The sequence below is a fragment of the Vicugna pacos genome, chromosome 8 (assembly GCF_048564905.1).
Source record: "Vicugna pacos chromosome 8, VicPac4, whole genome shotgun sequence".
Classification (NCBI taxonomy): domain Eukaryota; kingdom Metazoa; phylum Chordata; class Mammalia; order Artiodactyla; family Camelidae; genus Vicugna; species Vicugna pacos.
The window spans coordinates 49,692,949-49,717,106 of record NC_132994.1 but is presented as its reverse complement, the minus strand read 5'-3'; the positions used below and the strand labels follow the sequence as shown (position 1 = coordinate 49,717,106).

The following is a 24,158-nucleotide window of genomic DNA, read 5'->3' as shown; positions in this document are numbered from 1 at the left end:
ACCCTCCAATGAGCCAGTCAGTCCTTCCGTGTGCCACCCTAGACAGCAAGCAGCTGGTTCTAACAATTAAGCACTAACCACCATCTACCCTGCAGTCAAGGCAGTGGTGGTATGTTTCTCTCCGGCCCCAGACCCTGAGCCCCTCAAGACTGAAGCGCAGAGTTGGCTAAGTCCCTTTTATCTCTGTAACCCGTCACCACCACCGAGGACTGCTTCCCAAGTTTGATGGACAATGACAAACCCATTAACTCTGACACTGCTCCAGGAAACTGACAACACGATGTAAGGTTTTCAACATTATTTTGGGGAAACACATAAAATTACTACTATTCTCAATGTATAAATGTAAAAGAGCCTCATTTCTTAAAAAAAAAAAAAAAGCCTGCATTGCACTTGGAAACAATCAGTAAAAGGTTCCAGCCCCTCGTTTGTTCTACTTCACTAACTCAGTGCTTCTCTTCTTCACAGATCTGTTTGATAATCTTTCACCCTGACTCACTGAGACATCAGACAAATTCAAAGACGGCTGAAGGGGCAACCTCACTCTACTCCACAGTCACCTAAGTCCTGCTGTCATGCCTTCCTGGTTCCCAAAAGACAACGTCACGTGAAAAAAAAACATTTCTTAAAAGCAAGATTCCTCCCCAGGGCCTGATGGAAAAGAGGAGGGGACGACTCCTCACTGTGGAGCCCAGTCCTCGGGCATCGGGAGAGGACTGAGGGAAGGAGGCCCCGCACCGCCCTGGGAGGATGGTGACATCTTCACTGTGAGGGCTTTCCTTCCGCCATCTTTAAAGTTCTTCTTAGTTCCAATAATCGATGATATTTAGGATTATTTCTAAGTCTAGTGGCTGTCAAGGGGATAGAATTAAATAGCTACCAACTATCAATAACAAATGCATGGAGAAAACCCAGAGGGAAATCAATTTTTATTCTAATATACATATACTATTTCCTTTCATTAAAAACTACTTCAGTCCTCCATGAAATGAAATCCAAGACAGTACTGCATTTTGGAAGAAGGAAATGTTTTATTGCAACTAAACATGCAGTACCACGTATGTGTGTGTATGTGTATGTGTGCTTTCAAATTTCCACTAGGGTGAAAGAGATGAGATAACCATTCAATTCAATGGGGGGAAAAATCTCATTTTCAAACTATTTTAAAATTGGGAAAGGCAATCCAATTTGTAACCTCAATTACATACCTAAGTAAGTAATTTATGCAGATAAAAACCATCCAAAATTCAAAGATCAAAGAACATAATATTTAATAAGGCTGGAGAAATTCCAGTGCACTTAAGCAATTTTCAATGTGCCTTAATTGCATACTGAGGAAGAAAACACACCATATTCTTTTTCTGACAATTAACAAAATATAATTTCATGTCAATAGTTAGAAGTATATCCTCAAAGTACATTCCATTCTAAATATAATTAGCTTGTGCTCATAACAGTGCAAAATCAGAGATGAAAGAGATCAATTATTCCCCCTGCTCTTTCTAAAAGGTTCCCAAGATGCTTCCTATTCCCTAGGCATTTGGCATCAAAGGAAAATATAACAAATTCTTCTAGACTTCCTTATTATTTTTTTCCAGAAGAATGCTTGTAAAGAAAAACATCTTACGTCAAATAAGCAACTTCCACTTTTAAAATCCTGTAATACTTATAAGACCACAAAAATAACTGAAACCACCATTTGCCCATTTTATTTATTAAATCAGGCAAAAGTTTAAAAAAAAAGTCTCCCTAAATGAATCAGAACTTTAAAACCAAGAAGCTCTCATTTCAACAAATTCTAACAACTGCTCTAAAGTATCATTTCTTAATGAAAGGACTGGATCCCAGTCATCATGTTGGTACTGCCATCATCATAGCACATGGAACACGTGAGAGAGAAACATGTTCCACCCAGGACAGACAGATGACAGTATTTCAAAGTTTACAGGTTAAACGTTAAATAAAACAGGAACCATCAGTTTGCAGAAAACACAAAGAACAGAAGAACGTGGTAGGATTCAATCAATCAACAACTCCTGTGGGAGACTCAACAAGACAATCTGGTTTCCATAAGGATTAAAAACAACATTCCTCAACTAATATATTTGTATTCAGGAATTCTGAAGTTAAATCAGCTACTGGGCATGAAAATCTGAAAGGAAGATGAAAATATTTTCCTAAAAAAATGAGAGACACCCCAGATGAAGGGGAAGTGTGTGTGTGTGCATGCACTCACATATGAGCATACATCAGTACTGTGATGTGAACTGCACTTCCACAGGAGAAAGTCAACTAAAATACAAATCACGAAGAAGAATTAAAGGATGTTATTTAGAAAATACATGTCATGTGGAACAGATAAAAAGTCAAAAATCTGAAACGGGAAAGAGTGAGACAGAGCACTGTTACTTTTGTTGTAAGCTTTGCATTATTATTGTTTTTAAACCATGTACTTGAATAAACAATTAGAAAAAGCACATAGTAATGGAAAATGTCTCACCAATAGTCATAGCTCTCATCCCAGTTGTCAAAATGTACCAAGAAACGATTGTCCACCATATCTGTTACCGTAGCAACACAGATGAATGCAGGGTTCTTTTTGTCTACAGCTTCAAGCTTCATTCCAACTCGAAAGCCTGATGGGATCACTGTCTATGAAAATACAGATTTAATTAGAGATAAGTACACACTTAACAGCAAGGATCCGCACCCTCTCTGTGCCTCAGCTTGAAGGTCTGGCATCCATCAGCGGTATTCACATAATTTAAAAATCATGGACTACTCCTACAGCAGGGCAGCTTTCCAACAAGCAGCAGTAAGAAAAAGGCCCTGTTGCTACAGCCAACTGACTACTATCTGGACCTCAAAACTAGCACACGCACAACCTCACAAAGTTTAGCTAATGTCAACATGGGTCTTGGTACCTCAGTTAGATGACTGTACTAGTTAGGCACTGTACAGTTTACTTTCAGTTTCTCTTTTCCTTTATTACAGACTTAACAACGAAAACTGTTTCACACAAAATGTGCACTTAATCAAGTTAAAAATGTGTATGAGTCAGTACAAATTCACTCCCACTTCTGAAAAGGTCTCTCAAAAGAGTACTCTACTGAAAGTAGGTCACCCTCCCATACGAAATGCTGCAATTGGTACAGCTTTTATTCAACAATCCAGATATTATTCACAATAGCACCAAAAGAACTCGTTGCTAGTACAGACATTCAACATAGTTTGTAACACAAGGAAATCCACAGACTATCAGCCATCTGGGGCCTGGAACTAAGACAATAAAAGTTCGGTTAAGACTGAGTGCTGCAGGTGCTGTAAAATGTAAACACTCCTTACCATTTCTTGTGAGGAAAGTTACCCTACTCTCAGAAAAGGAGCTGGATGTCAGTTATGCCAGTCACAGCACACTGCCAGTCATTTCTGCCCTTCTAAAAAACCCTTCTGTCCAGACTGAAGCCTACAGACACTACTCTAATTACTTTGAGCAAAATGGATGCTATTCGTCTTTTGACTATGACGATACAGCTCTCATTACAAAAATGTGGACAGCCACGTATCTGAATATGTTAGAATTCAGTCCTGTCTTAATCAAAGGATCAGGTACTACTGCTACACAGATACCATTACTATCTATTTTAAAGTCCTGAAATTATTTACCAGTGTTCTGACCTAAATACTTGAGTATTCTGAGGGAGAGGAATCTAGAAATAGAAAAATTAATTGCCTCTGAGATACCAAACACCTAGCCCACCAATTAAGTTTTGTGCTAGCAATGCAGAGAAGTCAAGATGACGGTTCAAGGCTGTGAATCAAATCCCTGACTGAACTCATCATCAGAGAAGCAGACAAGGAGTGGGAAACTTGGAGCAGAGACAGCAGGAGGGCTGCTAAGTTTTCCACCTGGCTGACCTTCCTCCCTTGTCTGGACAGAGAAGGCCAACTGACAATGCAGTATCTGCATTTCAGCAGTTAAGCTATCTTTTCCTCTCAATTAAAATATTTAAAAATAATAACCTGGCTCGTTACCTCTGTTAATTAACTAAACACACACACACCCTTCTTCAGTTCTCTTAATTCAACCTGGCTTATGATCAATTTGATTAGAGAACATTTCAGCCATTAGACTGATGCCCTCAAAACACGCACCTAATATCATTTCCCAAATGGAGGCTATTTGGTTTTCTCCACTCCTGTATTTATTTCCATTTGAAGGGAATCCCTAGTGCAACATGACTGCCTTTCTCCACACTCACTTACTGTCAACTGACTTGTGAATTTGGAAGGAGGAACTGGTCACTCCTGTAAAAGTAAGCTGGCCTACAGGGCACACAGCTCCCACCCTGCTCCTCCAGTGCCAAGCTCTGTCCCTGCAAGAGGGTAGTCTGTGCTGGTTCAGGGCTCCTGGGCTTGGGTGGTGGGATGGGAAGGACCCGTAACCCTCTTTAACTCTAGCGCTCAGAATCAAGAAGCTCAACTGCCAGCAGACAGAGCCCATACATGTACTCCAACTGAGCCCTTTCAGGTTATAAAGATGAGATTTTTGGCTTTTCATCTGCTTGCTCTCTGTTCTTTGCAATAAGATCAGAACTTGGGCAGGGAAGTAGACTGTAATGTGTTGGGCCTCCTCAGAGATGCCAACAGAAAGTGGGAATACAAGTCAGAAAGTAGAAAATAGGGGGAAGTATAGCTCAGTGGTAGAGCACGTGCTTAGCATGCACGAGGTCATGAGTTCTATCCCCAGTACCTCTATTAAGTTAAAAAACAATACATGAATAAACCTAAAAAACAAATTATTAAAAAAAAAGTAGAAAATGCACACACATCTAGACTTTGCTTCTATTAATACTGCAAAATAGAGCCAGAAACTGAAGTGAAGCGTTAAATGATCGTCTCTAGCATGCAAATCTAAATGGGGCTCCGTTCATCTCACTATGTGAATCCCACTTCAACAGCACTCCTAAAACCGAGTGACAGGGGGAGGGTATAGCTCAGTTGTAGAGTGCCTGCCTATCATGCACAAGGTCCTGGGTTCAGTCCCCAGCACCTCCATCAAAAAAATAATAATAAATAAATAAAATACACAAACAAACCAACCAACCTAAAACCAAGTGACAATAACAATAAAATCCCCAACTTAATTTTCTCTTATGCCCCTTAATTGTAAACTATACCTAGGTTTTAAACTACACTGCCTTTTATTATTTAATTTGAAAATGACAACCATGATATGGCTATGACACAGATATTTATTCATGATGACTTTAAGATAATTTTAAAGTTTATTTAAGACAGGAGCACTCTACTTACCAAAGCAATAAAATTTATTACAGTTTCTTGTTATCACTTGTAACGTATTCAATGAAACACTCAAAAACCCCTTTCTGAGAAAAGACAAGTATTTTGGACACACTTACTATATTCTGATTTTCAAACAGTGACTTGGGAGCAGCCTGAGCTTTGCATGTCTTAAGATATGTCTGCCAATTAAATTCTTCTTCTTTATAACCTAGGGTAAGCACATAAAACAGACAGTAAAATACCAAAATATTTCATACTTAGCTTTCCATTCCTACTTTCATCTGTAGCTCCAACACGCAAAATCAAGCAATCAAGTGACTTTTTAAATAGATAATATTTAATTCATAATTTGTAACTATGGATTTTTATACACAGGGTGTTTATTTCCAACAAATTGTATTATTTTTTTCAATTCTGAATGAATGGTAATAATGAATGGATATGAAAAAATGTGTAAAGAAGCAAATACATATTGTACTCAGATGTACTTCTTTTTATTACCAGGCCATTTCTACCAGTATTTTTTGGTGGAATTCCTCAGCAGCGAGCTGCAACAGTCAAGTTTCTTGTTTTCCCCTCACCTATTCTATTTTGGGAGACTAACTTGCAGGAACAACTGGGAAGCTAGAAAAAAAACAGTAATACAACAGATAAAAATGTTTGGCCTATCACACCACAAGTGTGACAATTCAAGATTTATGAAGCAAGCATGTTGGCCAGTTCCAGTGATGGCAATGTCCTTGTCTTAATTTTCACAATTTCATGTTTCATGTTGTTAAATCAAACATTTCCTTCAAAAGGATATACGTAAAGCATTTCACTTCATCCGCGCCTGTGCTTTCTTCTACTTCCATCCAAGTCCAGGAGGCGGCGTGAAAAGAAGAGCTGATAATTCCCCATATATAAGAGACCAATTTATATAAAGGTTTATAGATTTTCTTTTTCATCCTTATCTTTTCTATGCGTTTTGGTTCAGTCCTCAGTCATCTGAAAATACCACTCTGCCATTAATTTTTCACTTAAAACCAAAGGATGGCTTGTCCATTAAAAACCAACAGCCCTGAAACAGGCCAAAAATATCAAACTAGTAACCTGATTCTTTGACATCAAGCAAATAATAGTGAATGTAACAGCTGAAAAGGAAGAAAATGCGATTTATTAAATATGCTGGAGATGAACTGAGAAAGATGGTCTCTGTTATTCTTTAGTCTTTTGTAAACATGAAACAGACAAAATCACTGACAGACCAATACAAAGCATTTAGTAATAAAAGAGTAACTGCTGTTAGTTCAACCTTCACCTTCACCAATTTTTAGTGTTCTCTACTCCTTTCCAGTCTCCTAAATACGAAGATCTCTAAGTTCAATACATAATGTCTTAAGATTTTTTATGTGCTGCAGTATCAGTAGTTACGTAAACAGGTTAGAACTAATTTTTCAAATCAAGGTTTTCGAGGATGTATGTACACAAACACATGTGTGTATAGAACAGAAATCCATACCGAAATTTGTTTGTAGTCAAAATTAAACATCATGCAATTGTTATTTTATATGCAAATAAGTACATGGACACAGTTTATTCTCTTAAGAAGGATTCTACTTTTTAAATTTCTTTCACTTTACATATACATACAACCGAATTGCTTTGCTGTCTATCTGAAACTAACACCGTAAATCATCAATAAAAAACAAAATTTAAAAAACTCTTCTACTTTAACCAAATACTACAAATAAGCCTAAATTGGGGCCTACCTGAATTTTCATAAAGTCTGAATTCTTAAAAATCCAAATTAAGATGTAAGAAAATAAGTGTTCTCAGAATATAAACTATGAAATTAAAAACTGACAATACCTTTTGGAGGATGGAGTTTATGGCCAGTTTTCTCACACCACCCAACTGGGTGAATATCCAGAGCATCTGCATTGACCCAGAAATCGTAACAATCAGAATATCCATCAAAGTGCAGCTTTATCCGGTATCCACAAACCTGAAACAGGTAAAGGAGGCTGATTAAAAACGGCAACAACAAACCTAGAATGTCTGTGCATGTATGCAAAAATAAACTAACATGGATATCAAGTGTGATATAGATTATGTTCATCAAAGTACCCTCACTAACAGCCACAAAGACAGTCAAACAAATGACAAAACCTGAAGGCAAAGGCCATTATGTTGGGAAGAGCTGAGGTGTGCTGGCATCATCCCCAATTCCGTTCAGAGCACATGGATACAGGGTGAAGAACAATTCTCCCCTGTACACAAGTCCTCTCTTCGTTCCCTCTATTGCACAAGCACGTGCTGCCAGGAGAGCCGGCAGGGAAGCGGCCAGCCCAGCATGGGAGCACGGCTCCTGCAGGGCCCCAGGGTGGACGCCCTGCTGTGCACCGGCTCAACACTGGCTCTCTGTCCTCTACAAAGCTCCGCACACGGTGACGTCCAGCCAGACCAAGGCCAGCGCAGACACAGGGAGAAGTCAACATATTCTCCTCTCCAGCAGTAGCAGAGTTGAGAGAAAGAAAGAAAATCTAGGGAATCTGGATTCTAGTAAAAACTCACTCTCTGGAAGTATGCCAAATGCTGAGGCCCCACATCTGCCTAAATTAGGGTCCCACCTGGGGAAGTTCTGAGTGAGAAGGTCACGTGGGCTTATGGAGCTTCAGCTGGGTCACGCTCAGCCGTGGGCTCTCAGATAGAAGCTCAGCCTCTCAATCTCCTTTTCACTCAGCAAATGGCACCTTTTCCCATTATTAAAACCCTACAAGGGCTATTTCACTTGAGAACTAAAGATGAGGCAAAGCTTACCTCAGCCACCGTGAGGACACAGTACACAGACTGATGTTCAGGGTCCACGCCTTCTAATTTCATGCCAACTTTAAACCCATTTTTGTTATAGGGAAATGACTGATACTAAAATGCAAAATGAAAACAGTTTTAGCGAGTGATCACCATTCTTAAATAAAGATTATATAACCAAATACAAAACAAAGCCCAAAAGTCCAAAAGAAAAGGGCCCCTGAATCATCTCATGGAAAAATGGACAAAGACTATAAGCAGGTCACAGAAAAGGAAGTTCAAGTATCTCATATATTTGAAAAGACACTCAACCTGACCCGTAAAGGTCAGACAAAGTAAAATTACAGTAAAATAGATTTCATCTATCAGGTTGGTAAGAAACAGTAAGCTTGGTAACACTGCGTGGGTAAGGCTCTAGGGAAAGAGACACTTAACATCAGTAACAGGGATATAAACTCATATAAACTCTACCGATCTCATGATAGCTATTAAAAAAAAAAGAACATTCTCTTTGACTCAGCAACTCTAATGCCAGGAAATTATCCAACAGAGATACCCACACATGTGCAAAATGAGAGGTGTACAAGGTTATTCACTAAAACATTTACTTAGCAAAAGATTCATACATATACAAAACATATTCCATATATACATGTAGTATTCCATCTATGTCTGTTTCATAATAACTCAAGCTGCTCCCTATTGATTGACACATATATGTGTGTGTCATACTCATTATGTGTCACATACATAATGACACATATATGACATGTATGTCAATCAACAGGGAGCAGCTTACTTTATTAGGGAACAAACACAAGATGGAATACTATGCATTAGTGTGAAAGACTGATGAGGGAAGTAGACGAACTGAGATGGGATAATCTCCAAACTAAGTTAAAAAGGCAAAGCCCAAACCAGTTAGGTGACATATGTTATCCGTTGATTAAAGATAGGGAGGGGAGGATTCGTGTTCATACGTCTTATATTCATATACAATTTTCTTATAGCACTTTCATATTCCGAATCACATGAATGTACTACTGATGCAGGTAATAAGCTACATTTAAACTTTTTCTAAAAGTGTAGAAAAAGTCTATTCTGAAAAGGACCAAAGTTGCAGAAAATAATTATATAGTTTAGTGTCAAATGCAATTACTATTATATTTAGATTAAATATTCTTAATGTAGATGTAATCATCCCAACATTTACTATTCACTACTTCTTAAAAACTCTGTGTTCATACATACATAACACGGTATTGATGGCAGATTCATTTCATACCATGATTAAATATAATTAAATAACTTAGACTAGGGCTCTGCAAACCAGTCTTTGTGTCAAATCCAGCCCACCACCTGTTTTTGTAAATAAAGTTTTTCTGGAATATGGCCATGTTCATTCATTTATATACTGTCTTTGGCTGCTTTCACTGCAAGAACAGAGTTGATTTACAACTAAGACCACATACCCCACGAAGTCTACAATATTTTCTATCTCTCTTTATGGAAGGGGTTTACTGACCCCTGGTTTAGCCCATGGACAGCAGCTCCTACTCAGAACTACTTTTACTGATTTTAAATCACTTATGACAAAATATTTTCATTATGGTTCATATAGTAAGCCATTTGTAGATGTTTTGTTGTGATATTATGTAAACCTCAGTAACTCATTTTTATTCTCCCAAAGCCATGATGTTGACATGACACTGCATGCCGGTTTTTCTTTATCTACTAGTTTTTCAGTAGTAGTAGAAGCATCCTTCTCAAAATAAATGCATGAAAGCCTGGTAAATGTTGAAAGAGTGTGTGTGTGTGCACGCACATGTGTGCACACGCGGTGGTGTGTGCTTGTGCATGTGGCACTAGGTAAGGTGTACATATATAATGCCAGCTGCCCTGGGAGGTGACCCTCCACATATGAGAAACAATACGTTTGAGAGATTATCCCAAGTCACATTTCCTAAACAGACAGTAGGAACGGCAATACTATTCCAGACCAGCTTTCCAGCCCCCGCTGTTACGGACAACGCCTCCTGGAAGGGCCCGTACCTCCTTGAACAGCTTCGCCGGCACTGCCACAGCTTTTTCCTCTTCCAGGTAGGATGCCCAGCACCAAGCTTTCTTTCCTTTTGGAGGCAAACCTGAAAGCCAAGGGAGACGAAAATGACAGGATGTCCAGATCTGAGAAAGCAGAGTGGCAGGTATACTGCGACTTCTCGCTTCCCTAGCCACTCCCAGGCCTGGCTCATCTCTTACTTCCATGGCTGGTATCTGCCAGTCTCTCTTCCTGGCTCCTCTTCCAAAGAAATGAGAGCTAAGAAGTGAACTGTGTGTATATCCAGGTATAAGGGTAGAAGATAGAAGAACTTAGTGTAAATGAAGACGACGTAGTAGGAAGCCAAGATAGAAGAGTATAATGGAAGCTACAGGAAGTGAGAGCTTCTGGAAGCAGGAGGCTCAAAATGTTGTCCTAAGGGATCAAGAAGTTGAGGATCAAGAAAAGGCCAGAGTGCTAAGTGTTTGGGGACTAGCCGCTAATCCTGGAGAGGGGGGAATAAATCAATGCATCAAGGGCCAGATCTTAAGCAGCAAAAGAATACATAAGTGATAAATATCGAGGCAGCTCTTATCAACTTTATTTGGGACTAAGTTGACAAAAAATGAAAAATGAAAGAAAGAGTGTAACAACTTGACAGGCAGTAAAATTGGGGGTAAGGTATTTTAGGGGTGGGATCAGAACAGGCAGTGATGAAGCTCATGAAGAGGAAAACAGTGGAAGAACTCAAGGTGGGGAGAGACTGAAGGAGCAAGGTCACAGACCAGCCAGGGCCCTGGGAGTAGAACTGAAGGACAGAGGCAGAGTAACTGAAGATTATTTACTCCCTTTAATCTCCGTGACGTAAAAATAGAAGGTCATCTCTGAAATGTAAAAGTTAGGCTGTCTGCTCACAGGTAGAAATATCTCAAAACTCTTTTTGAGGAATTAAGAGATGAACGAACGAAGAATGCAGCCCAGCCCTGAAGAGAAGCGCTGGGTTCGGGCCCCGTTTTGGAGGGACAATGTGGCTGGTGGGCTGGAGGCGGGGCTGTGCAGTGCCATGAGCTAACAGGAAGGTCCCTGGGATACAGCCTAGTGCAGCACACAGAGGCGTCTACGGAGAGGACCCAAGGTCCACGACGAATAAGGCAGCCAGTTCATCCACCAAGTACTGAAGGGCAGGGCCCGAGGACAAGATTCCTCATGAGAATAAAGTGTTCCTTGAGGAACAAAGAAAGGAAAAACAGTGCCATGTCAGGAGGTTGTGATCGAGAAGAAACATTAAAAATCTATCATCTTAGGAAATGAACAAGAACAGAAGTTGTAGTAAAAGTGCTGAAACAGAAGAAACCTACTTGATGGAAAAGTAAATAATGGAAAACCGTCTCAAGTTTGCCCTGACACTACTCAAAAGTTACTAATTTCCACTCCCCCCCCATCTACTTCTTATAAACTCTTTTATTAGCTCATTTAACCAAAGAAAACCGCCAAACAACACTTTACCTGCCAAAGTGCGCATGACAATTAAGACTAAAACGTCTACCTGGGTGAAACATGTTCGATTTCATAAAGCTGTAAGTAAAGCCTTCCTCCCACCCGCTCACCCTGCTTTAACACGGCCGCATCACCTCGCCGTTTCCTTCGGGCCCTCTGGGAGCCCCTCAGGATTCTCCCATCTTGTTTGTTCTCCTACAAGAAGGAAGAAAAGATTACAGGTTTTAAAAAGTTCATGAAATTGGCACCAATGAAAAGCTAGAGAGCTGTCAGAAAGCATCATTTTTTTTCGTACGGTTCTTCAATTTCACTTCATAACTTCTACAGAAAGTAAGAATATAGGTCACTTGAGAACTGTGTTGCTTTTGGCTTGAGGTCCTCACAAAATAAGAACATTTCCAAGAATTATACGCTGTTAACAGTACAGATACTGCTCCCGCCTCCTTGGAACGCTTTTTTCTTTCAGCTCCTTGACCACTCTGTTTTGGTTTCCCTTGTACCTCACTGGCCCCTCTTTCTCAGCCCCCTTGCTGATGTCCTCCTGCAGTCCAGCCCCCTTATCTTCTCTACTTCATCCCTCTCCCTAGATTTGAAAGATTACCTGTCTGCCAAACATCCCCAGTCTACGCACCTCCAGCCCTGACCGCCTCCCTGACTCCATATCCATGAATCCAGATGGCTATGTGGGATCTTCACTTGGATGTCTAAAAAAGCATCTCAAACTCAGGACAGCCGAAGGCCTCCAGATTCCATCCATGCTCCACTCCTGGCCTTCCCATTCTCACGAAATGGCACGACTGTTCAAGCCAAAAATCTAGGGGTTAGCCCTAGTTCTTCTCTTTCCCTCACGCCCCGTGACAACCCTACCTCTAGCGTGTATACCAAGTCCACTGACTTCGATCTCGCACAGCCCTCTAGCCCTCTGTTTGGTCTCCTGCAGTGAACTCCTAACTGGTTTCCTGATCCGAGTCTTCCTCTCACATGTCAAAGCCAGAGTGATCATTTTAAAAAAATTAATCATATGAAAGTATTCTCTTGCCTTCAGCTTTCCAGTGGCTTCCCATCACACTCAGAATAAAATGAAAACTCACTGCTCTGGTTTAACATAAAGCCCTGGACCACACAGACCTCTTCAGCCTCATCTTACTCCACTCTCCCCTAATCCTCAAGGCTCAACTACCTTGTCTTCTTTACTTCTTTAAACAAAACATGCTATGCATATTCTTTTTTCTTTCTGTATGTATTTTTTTAATTGAAATATAGTCAGTTTACAATGTGGTGTCAATTTCTGGTGTACAGCACAATAATAAAATGCCATTTGCAGCAACATGGATGGCCCTGGAGAATGTCATTCTAAGTGTAGTAAGCCAGAAAGAGAAAGGAAAATACCATATGATATCACTCATATGTGAAATCTAAAAAAAAAAAAAAAGACAAACAAACTTATATACAAAAGAGAAACAGACTCACAGACACCTGTCCTTACCTTACGGACTTCCCTGGCATTGCCCTGGGGGGCTCCTCACTCCTAACTTTACGTATCAAGCTCCTTCTTGTTATTCAGATCACACTGTCCATGCCACCCCTCCTGATAACTCAACTTAGAGCAGTCAGATAATCTTACTGCCCTACTGTAATTCTCAGCATCGCGCTTATCACAGGCTGACATTTCCCATTTATTTTATTTACTGTAAGTCACCTTAACGAGAAGGTAAGGTCCCTGAGAAGAGAGAGACCCCGTCCTGCTACCTTATTCATCCCTGCACTCCCAGCTCCTAGAATGGTGACTGGCAAACAATCGCTGCTCAATATTGATCTTAAGGAAAATGCTATGAGATCTCCAAGTTCTCTTTTCATAGAGCTACTAATACTTTAGAGATGAGATATTTATTGTTTAATTAGCACATTCTGAATGAGTTTTCCCCAAATATACCTGACATTTATCTGCCATTTTCTACCTACTCACATGGTTTTATGAGACATCTGCAATTGACCGAAATGAGATTGGCATTTTGCTGTCAAGAGGAATTTAAAATTCACATGTGGAACTGAAGGTTCTGCTACTGCCTCTCTCACCCCAACAATGAAGTCCAGGACCTCCTACTTCTTCACCCTGAGGAAGGGGGACTTATTATTCCTATTCTGAGATGAGGACAGCAGCTCACAGAGAGGGCAGCTAGGTAACTTGCTGACGGTAAAACAGAGTCCCGGAACCAGCATTTGAACTCAGGTAACTGGCTCCACAGCCAGTGCCTTGGACCACGGCACTCCCAGCTTCAGAAGCAGCCCCGCGAGCACTAACCATCTCATCATCTCGCTCTTCCTCCTCCTTGGAGTCGGCTTTCAGAGATAACTTTGGCTTTTTCTTCCGACTACACTTAGGATCTTCCTCCTCGTTGTCTTCTCCCACGTCCCTTTCCTCCTTCTGATCTCTGTTGTATTTATGAACCCAAAAGAATGTCAGGAAACAAAACCTATCAAATATCTACAAGTTGATTATCAACGCAAACATTATTTTTTAAAAAGTATGTAACTCCTAGGAGAAATGTGTATATATAAAAATACCACAGATAAGAGACACTTCAAACCAATATCACGCATGACATTGTCAAGGTTGAGAGTGGAAATTAGCTTATATATTAACTTACGTAATTAATTATTTATTAGAATCAGATAATTAATGATGTAATTTAAAGATGGGACCAGGCTACATGTGAAAAAGGTTCTAACAAGTTTAAAATTACTTGTCTTTCACAGCTGCCATCCATACTAATAAAAGAATCAACCACTGAGAGATATTCTAGTCTTCAGGGCAATTTTAAAGCTAAGTTCTAGCAATTATTAAGAATGCCAAGTCCAACTGAAAAAGGCCAAGTGTAACTTTGTAAAATATCAGTTGGCCAACAAAAACAGACGATTCCCCAGTCTGTGCTGATTAAAACACATGGGAAACTCCACTAAAACATAAATGTCAAGTCATTTATTTGTAGTAAACAATCATATGCAAGAAACACACTTTCTGGACGATAAGCTGACTTGGTCAGACAGTCCCCAAGTGGCAGTCCCGCACCACCGTCGGTCACAGCTGTCCCGTAACCCTCAGTCTGTCCTGAGCTCAGCCGCAACACAACTCACTACACTGCTCCCTGTGCCATGGAGCTGCTTCCCAATCAGGAAAAGCTTTACTCCAGCTGTGGAGTTTTAGCTCAATCACCTAAGAACCCCCAAATATAAACAAAAGTATGTTTCCATAAGCACCAGTATCATTAAAATGTGTACAGAGCCCAAAGAAACCTAAATGCTCTTGGCTAGGGAGCAATCCACTTAATGTAAACAAAACTCGAAAGAAGTGGGCAGAGACATGACTGGGGTCACCAGGTCCAATAATGGGTACAAGGTCCAAGGGCCCCTGGGGGAAGTCTCCGGGGGTGGGGGGGAGGCATCTTTCAGTGACAGATGTCAGAGAGCAAGCACAAAACCTCTGTATCCCCAAGCACCGTGATCTTGGACTCTCAAACTCATTTTACAGATGGGATGGGGGCAAAAACCTACTTGTCTTTGAGATGCCGTGCACAGTTCTGGCTGCAATAGTTTCCTGCAGAAAGACACTCGTCTCCACTGCCGTACTGGCAGCAGTTCTCACAGAACTGAAGGCCTTCCACTTTCACCGGATCTTTCAACCTGAAAGGCATCCCAGTCTTCTCGGAAAAGACTAGAAGATGAGAAGAAGGAGACAAAAAAACATAAAAAAAATAAAAATAAAGCTGCGACAACAAACACTTAAAATACATGTATATTTTTTCTTCTAGTAATTTTGTTAGCAACACAATAAAAGAATGATGTTTGTTGAATGAATGATCAAACTACAGCGTTTGGTGGGGAGAAGAGGATGCCATCACCCAAATTATTTACATAACAAAAACCACCCTGCAGAAAAGATAAGCAGAAGCTTGTCTGAGTAAAATGAAGACAATCTCACGAGTCACTAAATTCAGAAGATGAAACCATCCATATATAGACCCTTATGCAGTGGTATCTTTCTGACAATTTGTTAAAAGGGTTATCTACGTTATATCATGTTCTACTTAATGGGCTAAAGCAACGTTTTTCTCGTCTACTTTTAACGTAGCAGGTCTCCCGAATCCATGCCATCCACAGGAGCTCACGTTTCCTTTCACCTAAATCACTAGGCTGGCTGATCAATCATTCAGCAAACATTTATTAGGCACCAATTTACGCTAGACACTGATAATGACAGCACAGACCTTGCCCGAGAGAGCTCACAGTCTAGGAGAGAAGACAGGCAAGAAAACCGGCATTTATAATAGAACGTGATGCATGCAATAATTGAAGTATGAACAAGGTCCAGAAGTAGCACAGAGGCAGAGGTGACTCATCCGGCCTGGGGGGAGGTCAAGGAAAGATTTTCTGATATAAAGCCTCAACAGGGGTTCAAAGGCCAAGGAGGAATTTACCAACTGGACAAAGAGACAAACGGCATCCCAGCCAAGAGAAACAGCACGAGCAAAGGCAAGGAAGCATGAAACCACACGGAGGTGGGAGAGTTTGATGTAATTCAGTGCTGCTGGCCCCGCCAGAACACAGCGTTCAAAGAACAGAACAGAGAACAAAGAGACAAAGCAAGCAGGTGGGTGCGGGTCACCCAGATCTTTGCTAAAGAGACAATAAGAAATTGGTGAAGCATCAGATAAGCAATCTATGTAAGTTCCTCTGACTTCGGTGTGCTGGATAAATTAGGGGAAATCAGAAGCAGAGTGATTCTTTAGGAGACGTCTGCAGTAGTTCAGGTGAGAAGGGATCAGGGTCTATGTTAGGGCAGTGGCAGTGATAATAGGCAGAAAAGGCCAGATCCAAGACATATTTAGGAAATAAAAACCAAGAGGATTAAGTAACAGGCTGTGGGGCCGGGGGAGAACAAATTCAGGATGACTCCTAGATTTCTTGCTTGTCCGTGGGGTGGGTGGTGCTACCGTCAACTGATATGCGGGCTACAGAAGAAAGAGCAGGTTGTGGGGAGGGGAGAAAGAAATAGAAAATGAATCGCATTTCAGACATGTGGAGTTTGAGGTACCTGTGGGACATCCAGGTGGAGATGTCCAGTAGGCAGGTGGAAATACGGGCCTGGAGCTCGGGGGAGAGGTCGGGGCTGGAGATATAGATTTAGGAGTCATCAGCATATAGGTGTTAGTTACAACCATCGGAGTAGATGAGAAAAAAGTGGCAGGCTTTTGGCTAATATCACCTGGGTAGGCTATGACAACATGGTAATACTTGATAATTTCCAATTAACTTTGTGCTATGACAGATCTGGCATTAGAAAAGAAGACAGTTTCAAGTTATTTAAAAATATAAAAGCTGGTTCCATATCAGTTTCATCATAGAAATTTACCTAAGAATATGTGACAAGAAGATCACCCAGGATTTTCAAAGTTGCAGCCTATTATAAAACCTTAGATGTTCTTACTGTAAAACTCTCCAAAGAAAGAAATAGCCATCCAGATGACCCATTCTTACCTTCTTGCGCAGTTGGTACCATCCAGGTTGTAGTAGCTGTTGCTTTTTTAACATTTTCCATCTCACTCTCATCTGTAATAACTTCCAGGGCTCCAAACTCATTTACGCGAAACTATCGACAAAGGTAGAAAGAGGCAAAATTTACAAAAGTGCTCAGAAGAGTCATCATTTAATGGCTGGTACAGTTTTAAAGCAAGTGAATTAGGTTTTAAAAGTTAATTTAAATAATTATATGTAGATCAGCTCACTACCACTATTAAGCACCTTACATTTACCAATTTTGGAATTCTGGGAAGCAAGAATAGAACAAAGCAGCAACACACTTCTTAAGGACACAAACAACCACACCTGAACCATCCTGCGGAGTTGCCAGCTCACTTATACAGCTTGTAACTTCAAACACTATTTTTTAAATTTTGCTGAAACTTCTTTTTCTTATTTCATATCACTGCTTATTTAATCATTAAAGTTAAGTATAAGGAGAATTACTGTTTTCCCAGGAATCAACCTGTCTCACCCCAGTTCACCTAGTTTAAAGAAAAGGAGTGCTGCTATTCTGGAAATTACGACCTTTGCATTCCTAGCCTCATATTCCAAGATGTAAACAAGGACGGCTGAGCATGAGTCACGGGTCCTCCGGCCCCCCCGCACTTCCTCTTTCACCGGTCTTTAGAGTTCTCCTTTCTAACCAAGTCTCCTAGCTCGTGGACAATTTCATTACTAAAAAGTAAGGGTATTTTGATTTCATGGACGTTTTGACTCCAAATATTGAAAATTTCCTCTCACCTCCCAGAAAGCCTCAAACCAAATATTCTTCTGCAATTTCTCAGACATCCTGTATATGTGTTGAAGGCTTTTCACTACTACCTGTGTGCAGGGAGGGGCCCCATCCTCCCTGAAACAGCTAACTTTACTCTCACATTCATGAAGTTCAAAGTCATTCGGTATTTCTTTTGTTTTTCCATAAAACAGAATGACTTTAGAGATCTACTAACTTTAACAGGGGATGAAGAGCTAGACAGCTCAAAATTCAAAAGGATTATAAAACTTTTTGCTTAAAGTTTCTAGATCTCTCACAGAAATATATATGAGCATGCAAATATGCAGTATTTAAATGAGGCCTTCCATTTCTTAATCTAAAAATTTATTTGATCAGCATGCCAACAGAATGATCTATTTTACCAAACCAGATGCACACTACAAGCCAGAAAAATCTTAAGCAAAAACTACACCTTTCTTATTCTTAACTATTCCTTCCACCAGGTGAAAAGAGCACCTTAAACAATTTTCTGCACATAGTCCATCATCAGTAAAAAGCTTTCTAGACTGAACAAGCTGAAACAGTTAAGGAAATTGAAAACGTTTTCTCCCTGTTACACACTCCAGATGCAAGTTCCCACGTAGCATGTATATACTAAACCTAGTGGGTTCACCTAAAAACGTCAGTTTAGGAGGTGGTAAAAAGTCAATTGGAAGGGAAAGAGCTAAAAATAACTTTACTTTTGGGGAAAAAAATAAATTTTTAAATGATCAACTCTGAAAACAGAATATTTCAAAATAAAGCTGACAGTACCATCTACTGGGCAAGAGTAGAAAAACCAAGCCATCATGATTATTAATGAACGATATTTAAAAATTTGGCAGAAAATCAATTCTGAACGAAAGAGTTTTAAAACTGGCATCAGCCCAGGTAAGCAGTTCTACTTTTATTATATGTTGATGTTAAACTTTTCCGACAAATGGGAAACATGGGGAATAGCACCAAACGTTTACATCACACAGAAAGTCTCCCATGGCTTAAGGTTCCACATTGCTGCTCACTACAAACCACCCTGGCATTTCAAATGCTGGAAAAGAGATCACTGCTGAGTGGAAACTTGAAATAAAAAATCAGACTATGACACTTGGAAGCTTTAGGCTCAAATACTTTCAAAGCTAAAAGGTAATATTCCCATAGTATAACATTTAATCCCAGTTATTTTCTCCTTCTCCTTCTCCTAATAGTTATTGCCAGTAACTGATCTACAGTCTAAGCACAAAGTAAAGATGCAATGGCATTTAAAGACACAGTTACCTCCTGTAAGCCAGGGACCCATGAATGGACTTTAGAGGCTGATAAATCCCATGACATATATGCAAAATTATGGGAAAGGCACATATATTTATCTGGGGATAGGATTCATAAGTTTTATCATATTCTCAAAGGCATCCTACAACCTTGAAAAAAATTTGAAAGCATCTACTCTAACCCAAGTTACTTTATCTCAAAAGTAACCTCAAAGTGTTTTCAAAGTATACCATCATATGCAAAAAGACACAGGGATCAGTTTTTTCTCTGACTTCACAATTTGGATTTCTTGTTTCTTCCACAATATTACTAGGGTTATAAAAAATGTTGGACAACATAGGTTGTTAGTTAGGTGTTGCTGACATGACTGAGTTCCACAGATGGAATTCCAGAAAGACTGACACATTTCCTAACATTTTTTCTCCAATAAAACACTCAGGTTCTGAAATTGGTAATGCTTTTATGAATGATGCTGGAACAATGGAAACTTAATATGATCACTTTCAATTCTTTTTTTTTAAGTTATTAGTTCTTTTAACCTAGATATCTAAAAAGCACTATAAAAAATTAGCAAATGACTCCATTCTACAACCAAGAATGTCAAAATTATAAACATTACAGAAGGGCTTCATTAAGCAAATCACACACATCAGCTGACAATGTCACTCATTCTGCTAGTGGATACATCCAGGTCAATCAGAAAATTACTATATGCCTGAAATACATAAGGGGTTGTAAAGGTTTTGTTTGTTTGTCTTGCCTTAAACCGCCGTTAGGTGATTCATTCTCTTCCTTATTTTTGCTTGTAGAGGCAAAGATCTTTTGTCTATTTTTGCCTGTCTTTAATAGTAGATCATTAAAAGAGACTGCTGAGGTTACTATTTTTATTACTTTCAATGTTGACACGAGAGTTCTACTTACCAATCTGTTTTAAGGGCAAAGATATTTAATAACTGAACTGTTCTGAGTGTCAGTCAAGACAAGGTACCCTGCACTAAGAGTGCAGTGACTTCTCCAGTTGGATTTCTGCATCGCTGCTGCTGGGTCTTGCTCTCCCTTAAGTGGCAACTATTCTTACGAGATAAGATGCTATCGCTCTCAGGAGTGTACCTACAGTTTACCGAGGGACTCCAGGAGACTAAATCCTTATGACCCAGAGGAATAATTCTCTGCAGATAAATTTCAGACATCATAAGAAGTTCGGGTAGAGAAATCGTTTAGGGACAGCAAACCCTACCATGAACCTTCCCACGAGCCTTATCGCTTAGTTGCCTGCCTGATCTTACAGCTGGCCTTGAAATACTAATCTACAAACACCAGTTTAAGTTTTAAAGAAACAAATTAGGCAATGGTAACGTTTCCAAAGCTTGTTTAAGCAACAATGTCTTGTTAATGACTACAACATTTTCAAGAAGGCCAGTGGACACTTGTCTTCTCTCCTATCACTGCATTTCGGATGCTAGTCCCTCTCCTGGAGGTCCTCTTCTCTCCCCGTCCCTGCCCCCGAAAGTCTTCACACAGACTCCTACCTATTTTCAGGCACCTAAAGCTCACATGACATCTGCTCCCAAAGCCTTCCCGATCCCTCCAGCTAAAGTAACACCTCTTCTAAATTGCTGTAACATTTTCCTCGCATCTCTTTCGATATAAAAACATTTCTCTTGTTAGACTGTAGTATAGCAGTGGGAAGAGAATTTTAAAATCAGAAAAGGCTGGTTGTTAAGACCCGGTTCTGCCAATAACTACCTGACCTCGAGCAAGTGACTTAACCACCCCAGGCCTCTGTTTCCCCGTCTGTAAAAGGATGACAGTGACAGAAACTACCTCAAGTGGTTTAAATAAGAGAATTAAATTAAAAGGTGGAGGTAGAGTGCTCACCGGAGAGTAAGTTCTCGATTCTTTCTGCTACTGCTCCCAAATCAGGAGCCTGTGCGCTGTTTCACATAAGGGTTGGTCAGACCAGTGTCAAGAGGGGAAAGGGGATTCCAGCAACAGGGAACAGTAAAAGGGACCAAGAAGGAATGCCTTCAACTAGCTGCCTGGGCTGGAAAGGGAACCAGAAGGCAGGGAGGAGTGAAACGAGGTGCAGCTGGAGAAGAAAGCAGGGGCTAGGCCACCAGAAAGCTTCTGTGGTGAACTTACGGGGCTTGAACTTTACCGCCACAGACGCAGGAAACTGCTAAAGGATTTTAAGCAGAAGAGTAATATAAGTTGATTAGCCAGCAATCATGAGGCTTTTACAGGGAAAAGTCCTTTCAAAACGGCAATAAACTGAAGCATATAAAAACTTGTTCCAGCGAAAAAGAATGCAACAATGAATATATGCATGTTCATGTATAACCGAAAATGTGTGCTCTACACTGGAAATTGAGACAACATTGTAAACTGACTATAACTCAATAAAAAAAATTAAACAAAACAAACAAACAAGCAAAAAAAAACCTGTTCCCGTGATAAGACCCTGCCCGCCACGTACCAGCTGAATGAACTTCAGCTGGCTGTCCCAGGGATGGCACATCAGGAAACCCACATGCCTTTGCCCATTAAAAAGAGAAGCTTCCAGAGTGTAAAACAAGCAAAGCATGATGTGAGAGAGGAGATTTCATGATTTATTCAAAGTTCTTTCCAATAACTTAATTGTGAAAAAATCGATTTCTCTATCAGACCTCTTAAACAACTTAAATTTTAATATTAAGAGCAAGCGAATTAGAAATTCTTAGTAATATAATCAACTGGCTTGAGCCTCCACAGATAAAAAGGGTTATAAAGTAGAAAATATTTTTTAAATTATTTTTTTAACTGGAGTATCAAACTGTCAACAGCACATAAAGTGAACTGGATACATGGCAATTACCCAGGTAATTAGATGAGCCTAAAAGTCAAATCAAATAACCCAGATTATAATACCCACTAAGTGGCTTAATTACCTGATTACCTTAATAAAAGTAATAGGTTAATTCCTAAAATCCATTACTTAGAAAACCTTAAGGCAATCTAAATTTCTTTAGGGATGGAGACTTCACTCCATCGTCAACACTTAACAGAACAAAAATGACAGATTTCATCATCCACCTGACACACACACAAAAAGCCACTCAGAAGAAAAGGGATAAAGATGTATATGAAAAATAAGAGACAGAAGCAATCAAAAAATAAAAAGCAGTTTACAAAACAGACCATGAAGCAGTAAAAGATACAATTTAAGTGCTTTACATATATTACTTTTTTCAATCCTATGACCACCTTATGATCTAAATCCTATATTCCATTTTATAGATAAAAATTCTGAAACTTAGAATTTAAGTAATCTGACAAAGCTCATGTAACTAATACATGGCTGACACTATCAGAATCTGGAACGGCTTTTCTTTCTCAAAAATTTCAGCACTCTGGTTCCATCATATTTAATCCAGATGAACATTTGGAGAATGTTAGAGCAGATAAAATCCTTGGTATTCATTTAATTCCTTATTTTACCAAAGAGGAAACTGGATCCAAAGAGATTAACTGACTTGTTCAAGGTCACACAGAACTAAAACTAAAAACGAAATCTCATCTCCAGATTTCACTAAATCTCACTGCAGTGTTTTTGTTAAACTAAACTCAGATATGTTGGCACACTGCACTTAATTAAACCTAAACCAACTAAAATCTAAGTAGTTTTCTTCCAACAAGAGGCAAACTGTCCAAATCTCACCACTGAGGTCTTGAATTAGGATAGTTTTGGCTCAACTCAGATACTTGTCAAGTAGCCACTAAAAGGGATTGAACTCCAAGACGTCAGTATTAGGGGGCAGGAATTTCTATCTTCAAGACAGGCCAGAATGCCAAGCATTACCGAGGCAAGCCAAGAGACAGCCAGTTAGGGAGACAGGACGTTCAAACACCTGAATGACCAAGTACAAACACAAAGTCCAAAGGGCCACAGGCAGGTTCAAGGTCCCAGAGACAGGATCAGAGCAAAAGCAAGTCAGAAATGAGGGGTGGGGGCGGTGGCTTTCCAGGTGGGGGCTTGCACAACCCTGCACCATGGTGCAGCAGATGTGGTCCTGGGGTGGCTGCAGGGGGCTGGGGCAAAGGGGCTGGGTGAGCACGTAGGAAAGGAGCAGACTGAAGCACTGCTCTCTGAGGGAGTTCTCATCTACAGGAAGGACCAGCTTCTGAACAAGGGATTAGATAAAAATCCATATTTAAGAGTTACAGTATAAACAAAGGAGGTGAATAGTACTGTTTATTCAATATTTTAACATTCCCCACTTTTTAAATAAGACAATTCTTCACAGGGAATGTGGTTTTTCCCTTAGTTATAAAGCCTATTACTACAAAACACACAAAGCTAGGTCTTCTAAGTCCGCTGCTTTTACATATATTGGCCATCATGACAGAGTAAAAACTGAAATGATCTTCCTTGAAACTATACATTAATTTCTACCTAATGAGTACAGACTGCAGAAATATTCTTTAGTCTCCTCCCTCAAGTGACAAAGGCTTCTGCCAATCCACCAGCAGTTCATCACCATGAGATGCTAAGGACCATGCATTGTATAAAACCAAAATCACTATGCTTAATTCTGTTAACTCTTATTTCACGAATGTGCTCACATTCATCTTAGTAATAATCAAAAGCAAAACAAAAAAAAAAACACACAAGCAGAGATACACACACATACAATTTTATGTAATAAAGACAGTTTACCTTTAAGTCACTTCCTGGTAAGGTACCTACTCCATCTTTCCAATCCATAACACTGAATACATCAAACTCCTGGCCACTTGTGCTAGAGGCAGACTCAGTCATGATGTATTTTTCAATCTGGAAAAGGGGAAAAAATGTATATCACTAAATATTCTACATACAATCAGTTGTTATTTTAGTGGTCATTCCTTCAGTTTCCCTAAATTACATAATTTTCTTAATAA

At 39.8% G+C, this 24,158-nt stretch overlaps 1 protein-coding gene across 5 annotated transcripts in view; it reads right to left on the bottom strand.

The window, feature by feature from the left end:
• L3MBTL3 (L3MBTL histone methyl-lysine binding protein 3) overlaps positions 1-24,158 on the bottom strand; it is a 108,483-nt gene that overhangs the window by 62,990 nt on the left and 21,335 nt on the right. For 4 of the 5 annotated variants that reach the window (XM_031680070.2, XM_072965857.1, XM_072965856.1 and 1 more), the window contains 11 exons: positions 23,935-24,051; positions 17,171-17,282; positions 16,728-16,802; positions 15,188-15,347; positions 13,938-14,067; positions 11,746-11,830; positions 10,153-10,244; positions 8,110-8,214; positions 7,159-7,294; positions 5,424-5,515; positions 2,501-2,652 (listed from right to left, as the gene is read on the bottom strand). In XM_031680070.2, the coding sequence (XP_031535930.1) occupies positions 2,501-2,652; positions 5,424-5,515; positions 7,159-7,294; positions 8,110-8,214; positions 10,153-10,244; positions 11,746-11,830; positions 13,938-14,067; positions 15,188-15,347; positions 16,728-16,802; positions 17,171-17,282; positions 23,935-24,036 (1,241 nt within the window). In that variant the 5' untranslated portion in view covers positions 24,037-24,051. The remainder of the gene's footprint in view (positions 1-2,500; positions 2,653-5,423; positions 5,516-7,158; positions 7,295-8,109; positions 8,215-10,152; positions 10,245-11,745; positions 11,831-13,937; positions 14,068-15,187; positions 15,348-16,727; positions 16,803-17,170; positions 17,283-23,934; positions 24,052-24,158) is intronic. The other variant, XM_015235793.3, reaches the window with a different exon arrangement.